This window comes from Salvelinus sp. IW2-2015, linkage group LG15, assembly GCF_002910315.2.
Source record: "Salvelinus sp. IW2-2015 linkage group LG15, ASM291031v2, whole genome shotgun sequence".
Classification (NCBI taxonomy): Eukaryota; Metazoa; Chordata; class Actinopteri; order Salmoniformes; family Salmonidae; genus Salvelinus; species Salvelinus sp. IW2-2015.
In genome coordinates, this window is record NC_036855.1 from 27903119 (window position 1) to 27922460 (window position 19342).

Genomic DNA, 19342 nt, shown 5'->3' on the forward strand with positions numbered 1-19342 from the left:
CTGTCTGTGTGTCTCTGTCTGTGTGTCTCTGTCTGTGTGTCTCTGTCTGTGTCTGCGCGTACGTGCGTGTATCTGTGTATGTTTGGTGGTCAAGCTGTTCCTGTGTTCTCTCTCAAGGTTAAATTCATCCACGACCAGTCTTCAGCCAACCCCAAATACAGAGGCTTCTACCATGGAGTCAGGGAGATCATCAGAACCCAAGGTAAGGAAGGAGGGGGAAGTTGCCCTAGACTAGACACTGATTTAAGGCTAGGGTTTAGGGAGGGTAATCTGATCCTACCACCCTAACCTTGAATGATCAACAAAGGCCATGAATATGTCCCAAATGACACCTTTTTGCCTATATAGCGCCCATAGGGCTCTGGCCAAAAGTAGTGCACTAGGGAATAGGGTGTCATTTGAGATTCACACTGACATTTATTGTTTAAAGATGAACGAAACTTGAGAATCAACTTCTCTCATTGAAAATGGCTTATGTGACATCGATTTTAGTCAGAAACATTTCCAGTACCAAAATTGACTAAAAAGTGCAAGTATGTTCGTTTTGTTCATATGGTCAAGTGCTGCAAAGAAAGACCTAGTTAAGCTGCAACTGGCCCAGAACAGAGCGGCACATCTTGCGCTTCATTGTAATCAGAGAGCTAATATTATTACTATGAGTTGAGGAAAGACTGACTTCTTGTTTTTATAAGAAACATTCACGTGTTGGAAATTCCTAATTGTTTACCTAGTCAACATATACACAGCACTGACACACACACTTACCCCAACAGACATGCCACCAGGGGTCTTTTCACAGTCCCCAGGCCCAGAACAAATTCAAGGAAACGTACAGTATTATACCTAGCCATGAGTGCATGGAACTCTCTTCCATCTTATATTAGCGCAAGTGAACAGCAAACCTGGTTTCAAAAAACAAATAAAGCAACACCTCACGGCATAACGCCTCTCCTCATGTGACCTACTTATTGTGTGTATGAACTGACATACACTACCGTTCAAAAGTTTGGGGTCACTTAGAAATGTCCTTGTTTTTGAAAGAAAATACAATTTTTGGTCCATTAAAATAACATCAAATTGATCAGAATTACAGTGTAGACATTGTTAATGTTGTAAATTACTATTGTAGCTGGAAACGGCAGATTTTTTATGGAATATCTACATAGGCATACAGAGGTCCATTATCAGCAACCATCACTCCTGTGTTCCAATGGCACGTTGTGTTAGCTAATCCAAGTTTACCATTTTAAAAAGGCAAATTGATCATTAGAAAACCCTTTTGCAATTATGTTAGCACAGCTGAAAACTGTTGTGCTGATAAAAGAAGCAATAAAACTGGCTTCTTTAATTTAAGTAAGTGATACTGGCTTTGTACCTATGGTGTCTCATGGGGGACAAAGATCAGTAACTGCCACATTGAACCAACACCCCCAAGATTGAAATCTTATTTTTCTTAATGAGCAACAGAAAAACCCTTGCAGAATTGGTGCGTTCAGTCACTCTTTAAAGAGGGCAGTGCATAATGCTGCTACTACATCCAGTGATGCTAACAGCTGCTCTCTGCTACTGTCCCCCAGGTATTAAGGGGACGTACCAGGGCCTGACGGCCACCGTCCTGAAGCAGGGCTCCAACCAGGCCATCCGCTTCTATGTCATGACCTCCCTCAGGAACTGGTACAAAGGTACGGGAGTGTCAGCCATCATTATCAAGATTCCAGGGGCCATATGTATCAAGTGTCTCATAGTAGGAGTGCTGATTGGGGATCAGCTTAGCCTTTAGATCACAATGAGTATGATTGCATCGACAGAAGGGAGCTGATCCACTCCTACTCTGACACGTTTATGAATACCGGCCCTGGATGCCTGTCTACACCACACAGACAATGCTGACCTCTAGAGGTCAATGCTGACCTCTAGTGGATCTCTATACCTGTAAAAAGGTACTATCTTTGATAAGCGTACTGTGTATATCCCACTTGGGTGAGTGTTAAAGAGCATTCTGTCCGTATCTCCTCTCCCCAGGGGATAACCCCAATAAGGCTATTAACCCTGTGGTGACGGGAACGTTTGGAGCCGTCGCAGGAGCAGCCAGCGTGTTTGGGAACACCCCCCTAGATGTCATCAAGACCAGGATGCAGGTACAGGATAGGGTACCGCTACAGGCACTTGTGTACATCTGAAAGGATTGAATGTGTTTGAAATACATGTAAGGCGTAACTCCACCCCTGTCTAAGTGAATAACCCTGTGTCTTTCTCTCTAAGGGTTTGGAGGCTCATAAGTATAAGAGTACGCTGGACTGTGCCTTGAAGATCATGAGACACGAGGGTGTACGGGCGTAAGTGCACCACTATACACTTCTATACGATCAAACGTTATGTATAACTCCCTTAAGGAACCTAATGGTATTGTTTACTGTTCATTCCATCTCATTCCTGAGGTTCTACTCCATAGAGATCCTGAGTTCTACGTATATGATGTTCTACTCTCCTTGTTCTGTGTTCTCTAGGTTCTATAAGGGGACGGTTCCTCGGCTGGGTCGTGTGTGTCTGGATGTGGCCATCGTCTTCATCATCTATGAGGAGGTGGTCAAGGTTCTCAACACGGTCTGGAAGACGGAGTGAGGGGGCGGGGCTGGAGCCTCTTCTGACCTCACTGGGCCAAACACGATGTGACTGGACAACTGAGCCTTCTACCAGTCTGCGTCTCAAACACCACCTTATTTCCTATATACAGTAGTGCGCTACTTTTGACCAATCAGGCTCCTATCAGGGTCTGGTCAAAAGTAGGGCATTGTGTAGGGAATGGAGTGCCATTTCAGATGGAGTGCCATTTTCATCCAGTAGCAAGCTGCCAAGTAGTGACAAATTATACTAATTATTGTCACAGTTCTACTGTAATACCACTCACCCTTTTGGGCTAGCCATGGCTAACGTCTTTTTCCTCAAGTGAAACGTATACATAGAGTAATATATTCTTACCAAGAGAAGAGAAAATGGGTAAATAATATATATTGATTCATAATATATTGATCAGAGTCTTTTCAATGTATTTATTGAATGTTGAATGTGTAGTAATGAGTCTCTGTTTGAGACACGCTGTTATACTGTGCAGTGTTATGTACAGTTCTAACTTGGAAGCGAATGCTTCATGGTGTTAACATTACAGTACTGTATGGATTGGGTGGGTGCAAGAGGTCGCAGCTTTTTTTGTTCCTGTATGGTATATCCACAGATAGAACATTGAGACAGATATTTCACTGGATGTATAAATATGAAGCATCCACTTGGTGTTTCTCTCACTACCAAATATGGTAGTGAGAGAAAGCCCACTGGTGCGCAGTGGTAGAAAATGGAACGAGATGGATTTTGGCCTACATTCTGCAAATGCTCTCATCGATTAAACATTTGATCTCAATACAGTTTTCTGTTCCCAAAACTATAATCTGTTATGAATAGAGTTGACTAAGTTTTGTAGACTTTAGCCATCGCACAAGCGAATTTCACAGAGTAGGTGTTCCCTAACGGAAATATGCAGATATTTGCTAGAACGGGCCAATAGGATCTCGCTAGCTCGTGCTTGGCTCTGCCCACCTCCTTGCTTGTTCTGCCCACTATGACTCATATGTTCCCATCGGAAACGACAGGCTGTGGTCCATCTTGGTTAAGTTATAAAAAATCTTTGGTATATCACTACTGGTCGCCATTCGGGCTCAACCATACAGTAACTCAGTTTCCCAGCTCAGATTGCCTCCTGCCACAGATGGTTGCATTCCAGACAGTTCAGCATTGTTCTGAGATGGAAACTTGAGGGAACCTTCCCATTCCATTCACACACATTCATATCATTCTAGAGGCCTTTGTTGTCAAAATGGCACCACATGTAACATAATCCTTGACATTATGTTACCATTGGTGCCATTTTGGGGGTTGTTTTAGTTCTAACTTCATGAGGAAAACAACCATTTTGAAACCATTACAATGTATTTTTTTAATCAATCTCATCTGGGTTTTCAGGGTCTTGATCATAAAGTGTATTTTGCCACAATCATCAATTGCTATGTGTTGTAGTCATGGTAACATATATTATTATGTAAGAGCATTCTGAATCTGCACAAATATTTGCCCTGACGATTGTGGTCAAATCTATAACAAGAAAATATGGCTTTATTTAGCATCGGTGGAATAGAAAATGAAACGCATTACTTTGCTTTTAGAGCCTTTGTGTTGTCGGTAACAGTATACTGACTGTTTTGACTCTGCTTTTACATAGTGTTGTATATACAACATGTACTGTAAGGTATGGGAGGCCTCAGTCTCCTCACCATATACTGTCTAAAATATCATCATCTCACCATCAGAATTAAATGGATGTCATTCCAAATTCCTAGAGGAATGCACTGTGTTCCTTACGTTATTATAACCTCTAAATCTAAGGTGGTATTACACCAAGAACCAATAAATAACCACTGTCTTTGCATTCCTTTATTTTCAATTTGAAAGTTTTTCCAATTGTAGAAAAATGTGTTGTTTGTGTGTGTCAGTGTGTATGTGCGTATTTCCCTCCCTCCTACTCCCCTTTCATGAGGTCAGGGATATAATCACTGTAGCTGTCCCATCTAGAAATCTGAAAGTGAAAGAAACAATTCATTTTTATAGTTACAGTGCCATTATTTTGAGGTGGTTTATGCATTCAAACAAGAGAATGTTACCTGGGGTCCATTCAATCTCAACTGAATAATGGCTCTGACTATATTTACAAGATAATGTTAGTGAATAGTAGCTGTGGTGGCCATATACAGTGCCTTCAAAGTATTCACACCCATTGACTTTTTCCACATTTTGTTACAAAGTGGCTTAAAATGGAGTTAAATGTCATTTTTGTCAACGATTTACATAAAATACTCATGTCAAAGTGGAAGAAAATTTCTAACGTTTGTAAAAAAAAAACACACTAATATCTCTTGATTAGATACAGTGTAAGTATTCAACCCTCAGAGTCAATACATGTTAGAATCACCTTTGGCAGCAATTACAGCTGTGAGCCTTTCTGGGTAAGTCTCTAAAGAGCTTTCCACACCTGGATTGTGCAACATTCGCCCAGTATTATTTTCAAAATTCTTCAAGCTCGGTTAAATTGGTTGTTGATCATTGCTAGACAACCATTTTCAGGTCTTGCCACAGATTTTCATGCAAATTTAAGTCAAAACTGTAACTCGGCCACTCAGGAACATTCACTGTCTTCTTGGTAGTAACTCCAGTGTAGATTTGGCCTTGTTTTAGGTTATTGTCCTTCTGTAAGCTGAATTCATCTCCCAGTGTCTGATAGAAAGCAGACTGAATTTTGCCGGTGCCTAGCTAAATTATATTTATTTTTTATCCTGAAAAACTCCCCAGTCCATAACTATTACAAGCATACCCATAACATGATGCAGCCATGCCAAACCCATAACATGATACTTTAGTGCCTTGTTGCAAACAGGATGCTTGTTTTGGAATATTTTTATTCTGTACAGGCTTCCTTTTTTCACTCTGTCTATTGGGTTAGTATTGTGGAGTAACTACAATGTTATTGATCAATCCTCAGTTTTCTTCTATCACAACCATTAAACTCTGTAATTGTTTTAAAGTCATCATTGGCCTCATGGTGAAATCCCTGAGCGGTTTCCCTCCTCTCTGGCAGCTGAGTTAGGAAGTACGCCTGTATCTTTATAGTGATAACTTCACCATGCTCAAAGGGATATTCAATGTCTGCTTCTTTTTTACCTTCTTTGTGAGGCATTGGTGTTTGTGGTTGAATCTGTGTTTGAAATTCCCTGCTCGACTGAAGGACCTAACAGATGTGTGGGGTACAGAGATGAGGTAGTCATTAAACATTCATGTTAAACACTATTATAGTTCATGTGACTTGTTAAGCACATTTTTACTCCTGACCTTATTTAGGCTTGCCATAACAAAGGTGTTGAATACTTGACTCAAAACATTTCAGCTTTTCATTTTTTATTAATTTGTAAAAATTTCAAAAAACATAATTCCACTTTGAGATAAGACATTGTGTGTAGGCCAGTGACCAAAAAAAATCGACATTTTATCAATTTTAAATTCAGGCTGTAACAACAAAATAAGTAACAAGACAAGGAGTGTGAATAATTTCTGAAGGCACTGAAGGTAACTGTATATTACTCTTATATTATTCCTATGGCTCTGGCTATGTGCAGTACACAAATCAGGGTGTGGATATCAGTCCTTTAGACTACAGTTGGGATAATTAGAGAATGTAATTTGAGTTCAGCAGATTGTTATATGAAGTGTCTGTACCTGTATTTTCTATTCTGTTTTTTTGGACTTTTTCCTGAAAAGTCTTCTCATCAATTCCCTCTCATCTTGCATTTCTTTTATCTTCTATGCATATTTCTGTTGCTCGCTCTCTCTCTCTCTTTAGTCTTTCTGAGGGAATCGTTTGCCATCACTACAGTGTGTCACATTCCTCAGATTCTGTATGACATTTTCCAGTCTTGTTTTGATCTTTCCCCAGCTCCATCAAAGCTTTTACTCCTTCATTCTCTCCTTTTCATCATCCACCTCCTTCACCCTCTTCTCTATGTACTCACACTCTCTCCCTTTCATTCTCTTTCTTTTCCTTCTTCACCAACTCCATCTCTTTATCAATCTCTTCATACCACATATTTTTCAGTCTTCAACTTCTCCTTTAATCCTTCCAAATCCTTCCTCGATCTCTCCACCTCTTCCTCTCAAACCCATCTTTCTCTGTCCTCTTCTCCTCCACCTCTGTCTTCCACATCTGCCTGTATCGTCTTCAACTCCCCCATTTCCCACCTCACTCACTCAACCTCCTCCCCTTCGCCTCCTTATTCTCCAGCATCACCTTATTTAACATTTCCTCTCTCTTTCATCTTCTCCGTCACTCCTTCCAACTCCTGTCTGTTTCTATCCATATCCGCTTCTCTCTTTCATCTTCTCCGTCTCTCCTTCCAACTCCTGTCTGTTTCTATCCACATCCGCTTCTCTCTTTCTGTCGATCTCCTGTCTCTCGTTTATTTAATCTTTTACAATCAATTCTCTAAATCTCTCCATTTTGACCTTCCACTTTTCCTCTGTCCCCACCTTCACCTGCTCAACCTCCTTCTCCATTTCTGCTGTTACCCGCTCTACCTACATCTTCAGCTTCTTCACCATATCCAACTTCGCCTGCTCCACCTCCCTCTCTTCCTTCTCCTCTATTGCTGCGTCACCCTCTCTACCTCCACCTGCAGCTTCTCTTTCATATCCAGTCACACGCTTCACCTCCTCCTTCCTCTGCCCAAACTCCTCTCTCTTTCTCTCCCTCCATTTTTTCTCCCCAACTCTTTTCCCCTTTCAATCTTCTCCTTCAATCCCTCCAATTTCTTTCACTTTCTTAGTCTCTTCCTTTGCCTTCTCTTCCACATCTAAACTCAGTAACAACAAAAAAAACATCCCCTCACTGTCAACTGCGTTTATTTTCAGCAAACTTAACATGTAAATATTTGTATAAACATTAAAAGATTCAACAACTGAGACAAACTGAACAAGTTCCACAGACATGTGACTAAAATAAATGGAATAATGTGTCCCTGAGGGGGGGGGGGGGTCAAAATCAAAAGTAACAGTCAGTATCTGGTGTGGCCACCAGCTGCATTAAGTACTGCAGTGCATCTCCTCTTCATGGACTGCACCAGATTTGCCAGTTCTTGCTGTGAGATGTTGCCCCACTCTTCCACCAATGCACCAGCACGTTCCCAGACATTTCTGGGGGGAATGGCCCAAGCCCTCACCCTTCGATCCAACAGGTTCCAGACGTGCTCAATGGGATTGAGATCCGGGCTCTTCGCTGGCCATGGCAGAACACTGACATTCCTGTCTGCAGGAAATCACGAACAGAACAAGCAGTATGGCTGGTGGCATTGTTATGCTGGAGGGTCATGTCAGGATGAGCCTGCAGGAAGGGTACCACATGAGGGAGGAGGATGTCTTCCCTATAACGCACAGCGTTGAGATTGCCTGCAATGACAACAAGCTCAGTCCGATGATGCTGTGACACACCGCCCCCAGTCCATGACGGACCCTCCACCTCCAAATCGATCCCGCTCCAGAGTACAGGCCCCGGTGTAACGCTCATTCTTTCGACGATAAACGCGAATCCGACCATCACCCCTGGTGAGACAAAACCACAACTCGTCAGTGAAGAGCACTTTTTGCCAGTCCTGTCTGGTCCAGCGATGGTGGGTTTGTGCCCATAGGTGACACTGTTACCGGTCATGTCTGGTGAGGACCTGCCTTACAACAGGCCTACAAGCCTTCAGTCCAGCCTCTCTCAGCCTATTGCGGACAATCTGAGCACTGATGGAGGGATTGTGCGTTCCTGGTGTAACTCGGGCAGTTGTTGTTGCCATCCTGTACCTGTCCCGTAGGTGTGATGGTCGGATGTACTGATCCTGTGCAGGCGTTGTTACACTTGGTCTGCCACTGCGAGTACAATCAGCTGTTCCTTCCTGTCTCCATGTAGCGCTGTCTTAGGCGTCTCACATTAGACATTGCAATTTATTGCCCTGGCCACATCTGCAGTCCTCATGCCTCCTTGCATCATGCCTAAGGCACGTTCACGCAGATGAGCAGGGACCCTGGGCATCTTTCTTTTGGTGTTTTTCAGAGTCAGTAGAACGGCCTCTTTAGTGCCCTAAGTTTTCATAACTGTGACCTTAATTTCCTACCGTCTGTAAGCTGTTAGCGTCTTAACGACCGTTCCATAGGTGTATGTTCATTAATTGTTTATGGTTCATTGAATAAGCATGGGAAACAGTGTTTAAACCRTTTACAATGAAGATCTGTGAAGTTTAGATTTTTACAAATGATCTTTTAAAGACAGGGGCCTGAAAAAGGGACGTTTCTTTTTTTGCTGAGTTTATTTGAATTTGATAATTTTTCTATTAAATTGTCTCTCCTGTTCTTGTCATTTTCTTCCATCTCTCATCCACTTTTAACCTTTCCACTATGTTATTTTTCTTCTCCAACTTCTCTTTCTCCTTTTCCAACTCACCAACTTTCTCCAATATTTCCCAGCTTATTGCTCTTCTTCTCCAGTTTTTCTTTCTGCCAATCCAGACACTTGTCTTTCAACTGTCCCGCCTCCCTCTGCTTCTTCTTCTTCCCCTTCTCCACCACATTTCTCTGCCATGCCACCTCTTTCTCTTTCCCTCCTCCTTCCTCTTCTCTCCCACCTTCTGGATCTTATCCAGTAGTTCATAGAGGGCCTTTACAGTGTCTTCCTTTATCTCCTTGTCCATAAGCTCCTTAATTCTCTCTCCATTTCCCTCCTCAAGCCCTCTCGCTCCATCTGAGGAGCTGGTTAGCGGCGATCTGGTGAACTGATCGGAGGAATCCCAGGTCTGTTGTGCCTTGGAGAACTAAACCTCTACACTGCTCCAGGACCACTGACTCTCTCCATGTATGGTGTCAGCTGGTTTAGCAACTGGGAAAGCAAAATACATTTTCCGAAGATCTATTCCATTGTATTCTATTGCATTCTAGTCTAATCTTGTCCAGTCAACTCTAGTCTGTCCAGTTAAAATGAACCCATATCAAACCTAATAAATAAACTGAACATGTTTGACACAGTGACGTCTCCGGATGTAGGGAAACTCAACTTCTTCTGCATGGTGCCATCCTGGTTTGAGACAAAGCTGAAAGTAGCTTGGGCTGTTGCTTGTAATCAGCATAGATCTTCTCAGTTCAGTCTTCACTGATTAGACAACCTCTCCATGAAGACATTTATAGGATGATGGTCTCTGATGACGGAGGTGAATAGTACATCTTAGGATATTATGTAGGCTACATGGGGAAAATGTTGATTTTTTTTTACTAGAAGAGTTTAAACTTGAAGGAATTCAAAGTGAATTCTAGGGAGTGAATAGAATTTATTTTGTAGGAATGTGAAATTAAAGGGGTAGCCTACTCCTGTCGTTCAGGTTCACTAATGCTTCTGCCTGTAAAACACACATCACCGCTCAGAAGACATTTTATGCAGTGACAAATTCTTCTGCAATCACTGTAACATGTATACAACTATCATAAGCCATTTAACTTAATGATATAGCCTACAAAATAAACAAACATACATGTTCCACTTTCTTCATCCTTTAAGGACAAAAAATAAAAAGTCCTCTATAACAAAAAGGGCTTCATTTCCGCAATAAGGTATAGGTGTTTGACCATTACTTCCTTCCAAAGAAAATCCTCTTTACCCTCAGATTTAAATCAATAAAAAAAAACTGTATTTCGACATCTCCACAGTCCTTTCCCGATATGACATCTCCATAAAAAAAGCATTAGACTCATGTATTGCGTCATATGACATTGAGAACCAGTTGCGGACTGGGACCAGAAATCAGCCCTGGCATTTCTAACACACTGACCCATTTTATTCCTTGAGGCCCCCACAACCAGCCCTGTTTCCTCAAGACCCCACACCAGCCCATGTTTTTCCTCAGACCCCCACCCAGTCCATGTTTTCTCAAGACCCCACACCAGCCCATGTTTTCCTCAAGACCCCCACACCAGCCCATGTTTTTCCTCAAGACCCCCACACCAGCCCATGTTTTTCCTCAAGACCCCCACACCAGCCCATGTTTTTCTCAAGACCCCACACCAGCCATGTTTTTCCTCAAGACCCCACACCAGCCCATTTTTTTACAAGACTCCCACACCTGACAATTTGTTTTCTTGAGACCCACCATGATTAGCCAGATAATGTTTGCAAAAAAGACAAGTCAGACAGGTCCACTGGGCTAAAATGGACAAGCCCATCAGGGATTTGCTTGAAATACCAGACGGCCAGTCTGCCCCACTTTCACTCTGGATAACAGTGATGCAAATGATACTGTCCTGCCAATGAGTAATTGTAGGCTTCTGTATACCTGATTCTCTTATACTGAATGCTACTGTATAGGCTACTTGATGTAATGCTTGCTCTTTGAGAGAAAGGAATAACACAACTGATCCTACACTACATACAATCCCTTCAGAAGTATTCACACCCTTGACTTAATCCACATTTTGTTTGTGATCAGGCAAATCCTAGACAAAAACCTGGTTCATTCTGCTTCCACCAGACACTGGGAGATGAATTCCCCTTTCAGCAGGGCAATAACCTAAAACACAGACCAATCTACACACTGGAGTTGCTTATCAAGAAGACAGTGAATGGCCGAGTTATGCAAGACCTGAAAATGTTGTCTAGCAATCATGAACAACCAGTTTGACAATTTGGAAAGAATAAATGGACAAATGTTGCAAATCCCAGATGTGGAAAGCTACTTACCCAAAAAGACTGTAATCACTGCCAAGATGCTTTGACAAAGTATTTACTCAGGGGTGTGAATTCTTACAGTACCAGTCAAAAGTTTGGACACACCTACTAATTCAAGCGTTTTTCTTTATTTGTACTATTTCATACATTGTACAGTCGTGGCCAAAAGTTTTGAGAATGACACACAATATACATTTTCACAAAGTCTGCTGCCTCAGTTTGTATGATGGTAATTTGCATATAACTCCAGAATGTTATGAAGAGTGATCAGATGAATTGCATTCATTGCAAAGTCTCTCTTTGCCATGCAAATTAACTGAATCCCCCAAAAACATTTCCACTGCATTTCAGCCCTGCCACAAAAGGACCAGCTGACATCATGTCAGTGATTCTCTCGTTAACACAGGTGTGAGTGTTGACGAGGACAAGGCTGGAGATCATTCTGTCATGCTGATTGAGTTTGAATAACAGACTGGAAGCTTCAAAAGGAGGGTGGTGCTTGGAATCATTGTTCTTCCTCTGACAAACATGGTTACCTGCAAGGAAACACATGCAGTCATCATTGATTTGCACAAAAAGGGCTTCACAGGCAAGGATATTAAGATTGCACCTAAATCAACCATTTATCGGATCATCGAACTTCAAGGAGAGCGGTTCAATTGTTGTGAAGAAGGCTTCAGGGCGCCCAAGAAAGTCCAGCAAGCGCCAGGACCGTTCCTAAAGTTGATTCACGTGCGGGATCGGGGCACCACCAGTACAGAGCTTGCTCAGGAATGGCAGCAGGCAGGTGTGAGTACATCTGCACGCACAGTGAGGCAAAGACTTTTGGACGATGGCCTGGTGTCAAGAAGGGCAGCAAAAAAGCCACTTCTCTCCAGGAAAAACATCAGGGACAGACTGATATTCTGCAAAAGTACAGGGATTGGACTGCGGAGGTAAAGTAATTTTCTCTGATGAATCCTTTTTCGATTGTTTGGAGCATCCGGAAAAAAGTTTGTCCGGAGAAGACAGGGTGAGCGCTCCATCAAACCTGTGTCATGCCAACAGTAAAGCATCCTGAGAACTTATGTGTGGGCTTGCTTCTCGCCAAGGGAGTGGGCTCACTCACAATTTTGCCTAAGAACACAGCCATGAATAAAGAATGGTACCAACACATCCTCCGAGAGCAACTTCTCCAACCATCAGGAACAGTTTGGTGATGAACAATGCATTTTCCAGCGTGATGGAGCACCTTGCCATAAGGAAAAAGTGATAACTAAGTGGCTCGGGGAACAAAACATCGATATTTTGGGTCCATGGCCAGGAAACTCCCCAGACTTAATCCCATTGAGAACTTGTGGTCAATCCTCAAGAGGCGGGTGGGACAAACAAAAACCCACAAATTCTGACAAACTCCAAGCATTGATTGTGCAAGAATGGGCTGCCATCAGTCAGGATGTGGCCCAGAAGTTAATTGACAGCATGCCAGGGCGGATTGCAGAGGTCTTGAAAAAGAAGGGTCAACACTGCAAATATTGACTCTGCATCAACTTCATGTAATTGTCAATAAAAGCCTTTGACACTTATGAAATGCTTGTAATTATACTTCAGTATTCCATAGTAACAACTGACAAAAATATCTAAAGACACTGAAGCAGCAGACTTTATGGAAATTAATATTTGTGTCATTCTCAAAACTTTTGGCCACGACTGTAGAATAATAGCGAAGACATCAACACTATAAAACAACACATATGGAATCATGTAGTAACTAAAAAGTGTTAAATCAAAATATTTTATATTTGAGGTTCTTCAAAGTAGCCACCCTTTGCCTTGATGACAGCTTTGCACACTATAAAGTAATTCCTTCTTTACCAAGGCAAATCTACTGTGGCAATTTACCCGACACTGTATGAATGGAAACTAATCTTGGTATAGCCTACTGATATTACTTAATTTGTTTCATATTTATGTTACCAATCAAATACAACAGTCTAAAATAAAAGTGTCTGGTATGGTCATTTATTATCCCTGGAATGTCAATATTTGAAATGTGTAACTAAATGTAAATTGGGGGAATTTAGTTATTTGGGCCAGAAGCGTGTGGGCAGAAGCCCTAATCTCTAGGCCACCCCAGGCAACAGTTGAACTAGAATTTTAAAATATTGTTTGGTGCCCACTCATGGAGAAAAAGTGAACTGCAGGTTAAGGCTTGTTTAAATTTCCTGATGCGCAGGGAATTTTTTGGTGACAAAATAGTGATCAAATTAAGATGCAATATCTGTACAGGTGGCCACTGACACTATTTCCAGCCTGAAAAAACCTAGCAGTGTTCTAAAGTGCTCCCTTGATACTCAGTTTATAAAACATGACAAAATATACAGTACATTTTTCAAAGGAATTGTGGTTAAAACATGTATACAGAGACAATTCCATAAATAAACAAATACTATCATGGTTTCTCTGACTTAAATTCTGCCCTTATTGTGATATTCAATATGATGTGTTGACAATACAGAGAGAGAGAGAGGAGACATGTACTTCCCGGTCTTTGTTAACTGACTTGCCTAGTTAAATAAAATAAAAAATAAAAAATAAAAATCGACCAAATCGGTGTCCAAAAATACTGATTTCCGATTGTTATGAAAACTTGAAAGCGGCCCTAATTAAATCGGCCATTCCGATTAATCGGTCGACCTCTAGTACATACCCCAACCAGAAACCATGGATTACAGGCAACATTTGCACTGAGCTAAAGGGTAGAGCTGCCGCTTTCAAAGTGCGGGACTCTAACCCGGAAGCTGACAAGAAATCCTGCTATGCACTGCGACGAACCATCAAACAGGCAAAGCGTCAATACAGGGCTAAGAATGAATCATACTACACCGGCTCCGACGCTCGTCTTATGTGGCTTGCAAACTATTACAGACTACAAAGGGGAGCATAATCGCGAGCTGCCAAGTGACACGAGCCTACCAGACGAGTTAAATCACTTCTATGCTCGCTTCGAGGCAAGAAACACTGAGGCATGCATGAGAGCATCAGCTGTTCCGGACGACTGTGTGATCACGCTCTCCGTAGCCGACGTGAGTAAGACATTTAAACAGGTCAACATACACAAGGCTGCGGGGCCAGACGGATTACCAGGACGTGTGCTGACCAACTGGCAGGTGTCTCCACTGACATTTTCAACATGTCCCTGATTGAGTCTGTAATACCAACATGTTTCAAGCAGACCAACATAGTTCCTGTGCCCAAGAACACAAAGGTAACCTGCCTAAATGACTACAGACCCGTAGCACTCACGTCCATAGCCATGAAGTGCTTTGAAAGGCTAGTAATGGCTCACATCAACACCATTATCCCAGAAACCCTAGACCCACTCCAATTTGCATACCGCCCAAACAGATCCACAGATGATGCAATCTCTATTGCAATCCACACTGCCCTTTCCCACCTGGACAAAAGGAACATTTATGTGAGAATGCTATTCATTGACTACAGCTCAGCAATCAACATCATAGTACCATCAAAGCTCATCACTAAGTTAAGGATCCTGGGACTAAACARCTCCCTCTGCAACTGGATCCTGGATTTCCTGACAGGCCGCCCCCAGGTGGTGAGGGTAGGTAGCAATACATCTGCCACGCTGATCCTCAACACTGGAGCTCCCCAAGGGTGCGTGCTCAGTCTCCTCCTGTACTCCCTGTTCACCCACGACTGCATGGCCAGGCACGACTCCAACACCATCATTAAGTTCGCAGACGACACAACAGTGGTAGGCCTGATCACTGACAATGACGAGACAGCCTACAGGGAGGAGGTCAGAGACCTGGCCGGGTGGTGCCAGAATAACAACCTATACCTCAACATAACCAAGACTAACATCGAGAGCATCCTGACTGTTTGCATCACTGCCTGGTACGGCAATTGCTCGGCCTCCGACCGCAAGGCACTACAGAGGGTAGTGCGTACGACCAAGTACATCACTGGTGCTAAGCTGTTTGCCATCCAGGACCTCTACACCAAGCGGTGTCAGAGGAAGGCCCTAAAAATTGTCAAAGACCCCACCCACCCCAGTCATAGACTGTTCTCTCTACTACCTCCGCATGGCAAGCGGTACCGGAGTGCCAAGTCTTTGACAAAAAGGCTTCTCAACAGTTTTTACCGCCAAGCCATAAGACTCCAGAACAGGTAATCAAATGGCTACCCGGACTATTTGCATTGTGTGCCCCCCCCCCAACCCCTCTTTTACGCTGCTGCTACTCTCTGTTTATCATATATGCATATAGTCACTTTAACTATACATTCCTGTACATACTACATCAATTGGGCCGACCAACCAGTGCTCCCGCACATTGGCTAACCGGGCTATCTGCATTGTGTCCCGCCACCCACCAACCCCTCTTTTACGCTACTGCTACTCTCTGTTCATCATATATGCATAGTCACTTTAACCATATCTACATGTACATACTACCGCAATCAGCCTGACTAACCGGTGTCTGTATGTAGCCTTGCTACTTTTAAAGCCTCGATACTGTTATTTTTCACTGTCTTTTAACTGTTGTTTTATTTCTTTACCTACCTATTGTTCACCTAATACCTTTTTTGAACTATTGGTTAGAGCCTGTAAGTAAGCATTTCACTGTTGTATTCAGCGCACGTGACAAATAAACTGTGATTTGATTTGAATAAAACCCTCTATTATTTATTTAAAGGAGCATCAACCTCATCACTGTGCACACTTTCACCACCCTGTGAAGTTCATCAAAATTGATTTAATCTGTAGCCTGAAACGGCATGTTTTCCCATGATGTCGTGTCATTTTTTATTCAACATTTGGGCTACTTTACAGCATAAAAAGGTTTGATGGAAACCTGCTAAATGTCAAGCCATTTTGAGGATGCCTACAGGAGACTTTTAAAGTAGCCTAATCAGATTAAAACATTGTGACTGGTTGTGTTTATGCCACATATAAAAATGTAATACATTTCAAAAGTTAAATGATAAATATTTAGGCTATATTGAAGCTTAGGTTCTAGGTGCGCGAGGTACAGCTGCATGGATTGGAGAGGAGGCAGTGTGTGTTTTAAGCTTTCCTGAATAACTGGGCCTGCCGGGAGCATTTGTTGCCACATTATTATAGGACAACTTGGGAGAATGATGATCTGAAACAGACTGCGCATTCAGTATCAGAATTAAAAATACAGCCAGACTGGCCTGCTGTGCCTTTCTAGACCTTATAAACTGTTGTAAAAAGACCCACATCTGATCCAAATCGAATGAAACATTCAAATCACAGGGCTTTTGCGCCATTATTCAAATGACATTTTCACCTCAGTCTAAAGTAGAATTTTTACTCACTTGAATACAATAATGCAATTATTCAATGCATTGTGATGTTGTCAGTTAGTCTAGTTATGATACATGTACAGTCCCTAAACAAGATCAATAGAGGAGCTTTTTGAGCTGTGTGTTTCATGTCTGTTCTTTCATGCGCAATGATGCACCTGGCCTGTCCGCTGTCTACAGTATCAGCTACTCCTATTTGTACTTGTCAATTCATATTGAAAATTGACGCAACTTTGAATGCTTTTATGTGTGGTATGATTGCTAGTTAGCATATTTCCGATCTGGACAAACGATCCACCTACCACTATGAATGGTGGATAGACTTAGACTGGTACTGACCTGTGGTATAGTAAAAGTTAGCACATGGAAAAGCGTAGTGCATAATGGAAGTGCCAAAACACCCTTGACATAGGGGAGGCGTATGCAAGCAGAAGAGGAAATTTGGCTAGGATGGAAGAAATTATATAGTAAAACCTGTAAGAGTTAATGTAAACCAGGAAGAAGAAAAAAACATTACCCCCCTGTGCCCAATAAAAAAAAACACAACCCTCACCAAAGCAACAACAACAACAAAAAAGTTTGACAACACTCCCCTATTTTGGGCCACCCTTCTGTCCCAGTAAATGTGATCTATCCCTAAACACATTGCAAATAGGCTCAGGAGAACTCATCCTGAAAAAGTTGGGTAGCTTATATTGATTAGTCACAGGAATCAGGAGCCAATGCAACAGCCTGTTTTACAAACGGTGGGCCTACCACATGGATGGGCATTAATACATTTCCATTGCATGGTAGGCTACATCCCAGTAAGCACGGACCGACACTGACATCTTTTGGACGTATTCTCTTGGTCCTGTCCGGACCGGCCATCTTTTTATGGTATTTTACAAAACATAGGCCTACCACATAGATGGGCATTCCTAAAATTACATTTCAGGCGACACTGTAGGGCCTATACCACAGTAAGCACGGACCGACACTGATGCCTTTTGGATGTATTTTTTGGGGCCTGTCTGAACCTCGTTTGTTGGTGCAGTCCAGACTGGCCACAGATGTTGGATTTTTGTCCAGTCCGGATAAAATCTGAACCAATCATAGTCGTCTATGTTTGCTTCAGATTTTGTCCAGTCTGGACCTGCCTTGATTTGGCCCAAATATAAACACAACTGAAAATTAACCTGAATTCAATGTCCGGAAAATACGTCTTTTCACCATTCATTCAGAATCTAAATTGAAAATATGTCTAAAATATTTATTTTCTGTGTCATTATTTTGCTTATTGGGACCATTTTACTTTTGCAAGGGCAGCCATTTTTGTGTTGCCTAGGGCAGTAGAATGGCCAGGACCAGCCCTGAATATGAGTAGTCACATATCAAAAGTGAGTCAAGTGGATTACCTATTTCCACAGGAGGGAATTATATGAGGATGACATTTAGCTCGATGACATTAGGTTGGCCTAGTGCCCACGTAGGTTCAGATAGACAATGGGAGGACATGCCCTTACCAGAAGATGTGGTTGGTTGGTGTCTATGTAGGTGGAAAAGTTGAACTGTCTCAAACGCCTTGGTTAGATGCCAGGGCCTGTGTATCTCCACCTTCATGGAGTAGATTATACTGCCATGCGCCCCATGGAAAGAAAAGGGGAAGTTCCTGAATGAAAATAAGTGCAACAATAACGGTCAGACCTTGAGCATGCAACAATGAATAAAGCAAACAACTACAGTACTTGACTTCATACAAACGCTTGTGGAATTTGGAATGTGAACGGGTACACATCGGTTCCTGGTTGAAATGTGGTGTTAGGGACCACAGAAGGTGGAAAACAAAACAGTGAACGATTTAAACACCAGTTATGATCATAACTCCAATATGATCATAGTTACACGGGAGCGCACACACACAGGTGTATCAGAATTCAGATTACTTTGTAGCTATCGTTATTTTCTTGCAATACGACTTGAGACGTTGAAGAATTCCAGCTTTACCGAGTTAACTCGTGTCGTCTTTGTGTTGTCCACTGTACCTTTGCTTTCCATTAAATGTCATCGTTATGGAACTGAGCTTTGTTTTCTTCGAAAGATTAAAATAAATCTGACCTGTCAGCGTCTCCGCTCGAGAAAGTCACTCTCGGATTTAAAGCGTTAAAATGTATTGTAATGACCTGACTAGATCATAAATGAACAATTGTCCAGACAGAGGCTTGAGTTTGCGAATTGACGGTTTATTAAACCAACTTTACACAGGCTACTGTTTAGGCCGTAGCACACGCCAATAGATGACAGATAACCCACAAGCCAATCGTGACCTTCTCTTGTGAAGCCCAGACGTAAAGAGAGAAGAACAAAGGCTGAACCTGGTCTTAACTTCCAATGCTCCACCCCCTGCCCAACCCCCCTCCACGCCACTCCGCCAACCACCAGGATGCCCGGCATCAGAACATTCCAGGCATTCCCGTGATTGGCAGATAGCAGGTTGATTGACATGTCGGACCCGCGGGCGAACACCGGCAGGGCCGGGTGGAGCATTGAAGTTAAGACCAGGTTCAGCCTTTTTCTCTCTCTCTTACGTCTGGGCTTCCACCAAGAGAAGGTCACCGTGGTTGTGTAACTTCATCTAGTTGTTGCACTGGTGTGCCCTAACGTGCAGTCACAACACACCACGCTCTA

General features: G+C 42.5%; 1 protein-coding gene and 1 long non-coding RNA gene across 4 annotated transcripts in view; one reads left to right on the top strand and one right to left on the bottom strand.

Moving 5' to 3' along the window:
* Positions 1-4475, top strand: part of LOC111974258 (tricarboxylate transport protein B, mitochondrial) — a 30656-nt gene extending 26181 nt beyond the window's left edge. The window contains exons 5-9 of the mRNA XM_024001926.2: positions 118-202; positions 1578-1682; positions 2023-2138; positions 2263-2336; positions 2508-4475. Of these exons, the coding sequence (XP_023857694.1) occupies positions 118-202; positions 1578-1682; positions 2023-2138; positions 2263-2336; positions 2508-2622 (495 nt within the window). The 3' untranslated portion in view covers positions 2623-4475. The remainder of the gene's footprint in view (positions 1-117; positions 203-1577; positions 1683-2022; positions 2139-2262; positions 2337-2507) is intronic.
* The window catches only part of LOC111974260 (uncharacterized), a 28014-nt gene that overhangs the window by 2006 nt on the left and 6666 nt on the right, over positions 1-19342 (bottom strand). Inside the window, exons 1-2 of one of the 3 annotated variants that reach the window (XR_002878688.2) lie at positions 18700-18826; positions 18181-18326 (exon numbers count right to left, since the gene is read on the bottom strand). This is a non-coding gene — a long non-coding RNA (uncharacterized lncRNA). Of the gene's footprint in view, positions 1-18180; positions 18327-18661; positions 18827-19342 lie in introns of those variants that run through there. The other 2 variants (XR_002878687.2, XR_002878685.2) reach the window with 2 other exon arrangements.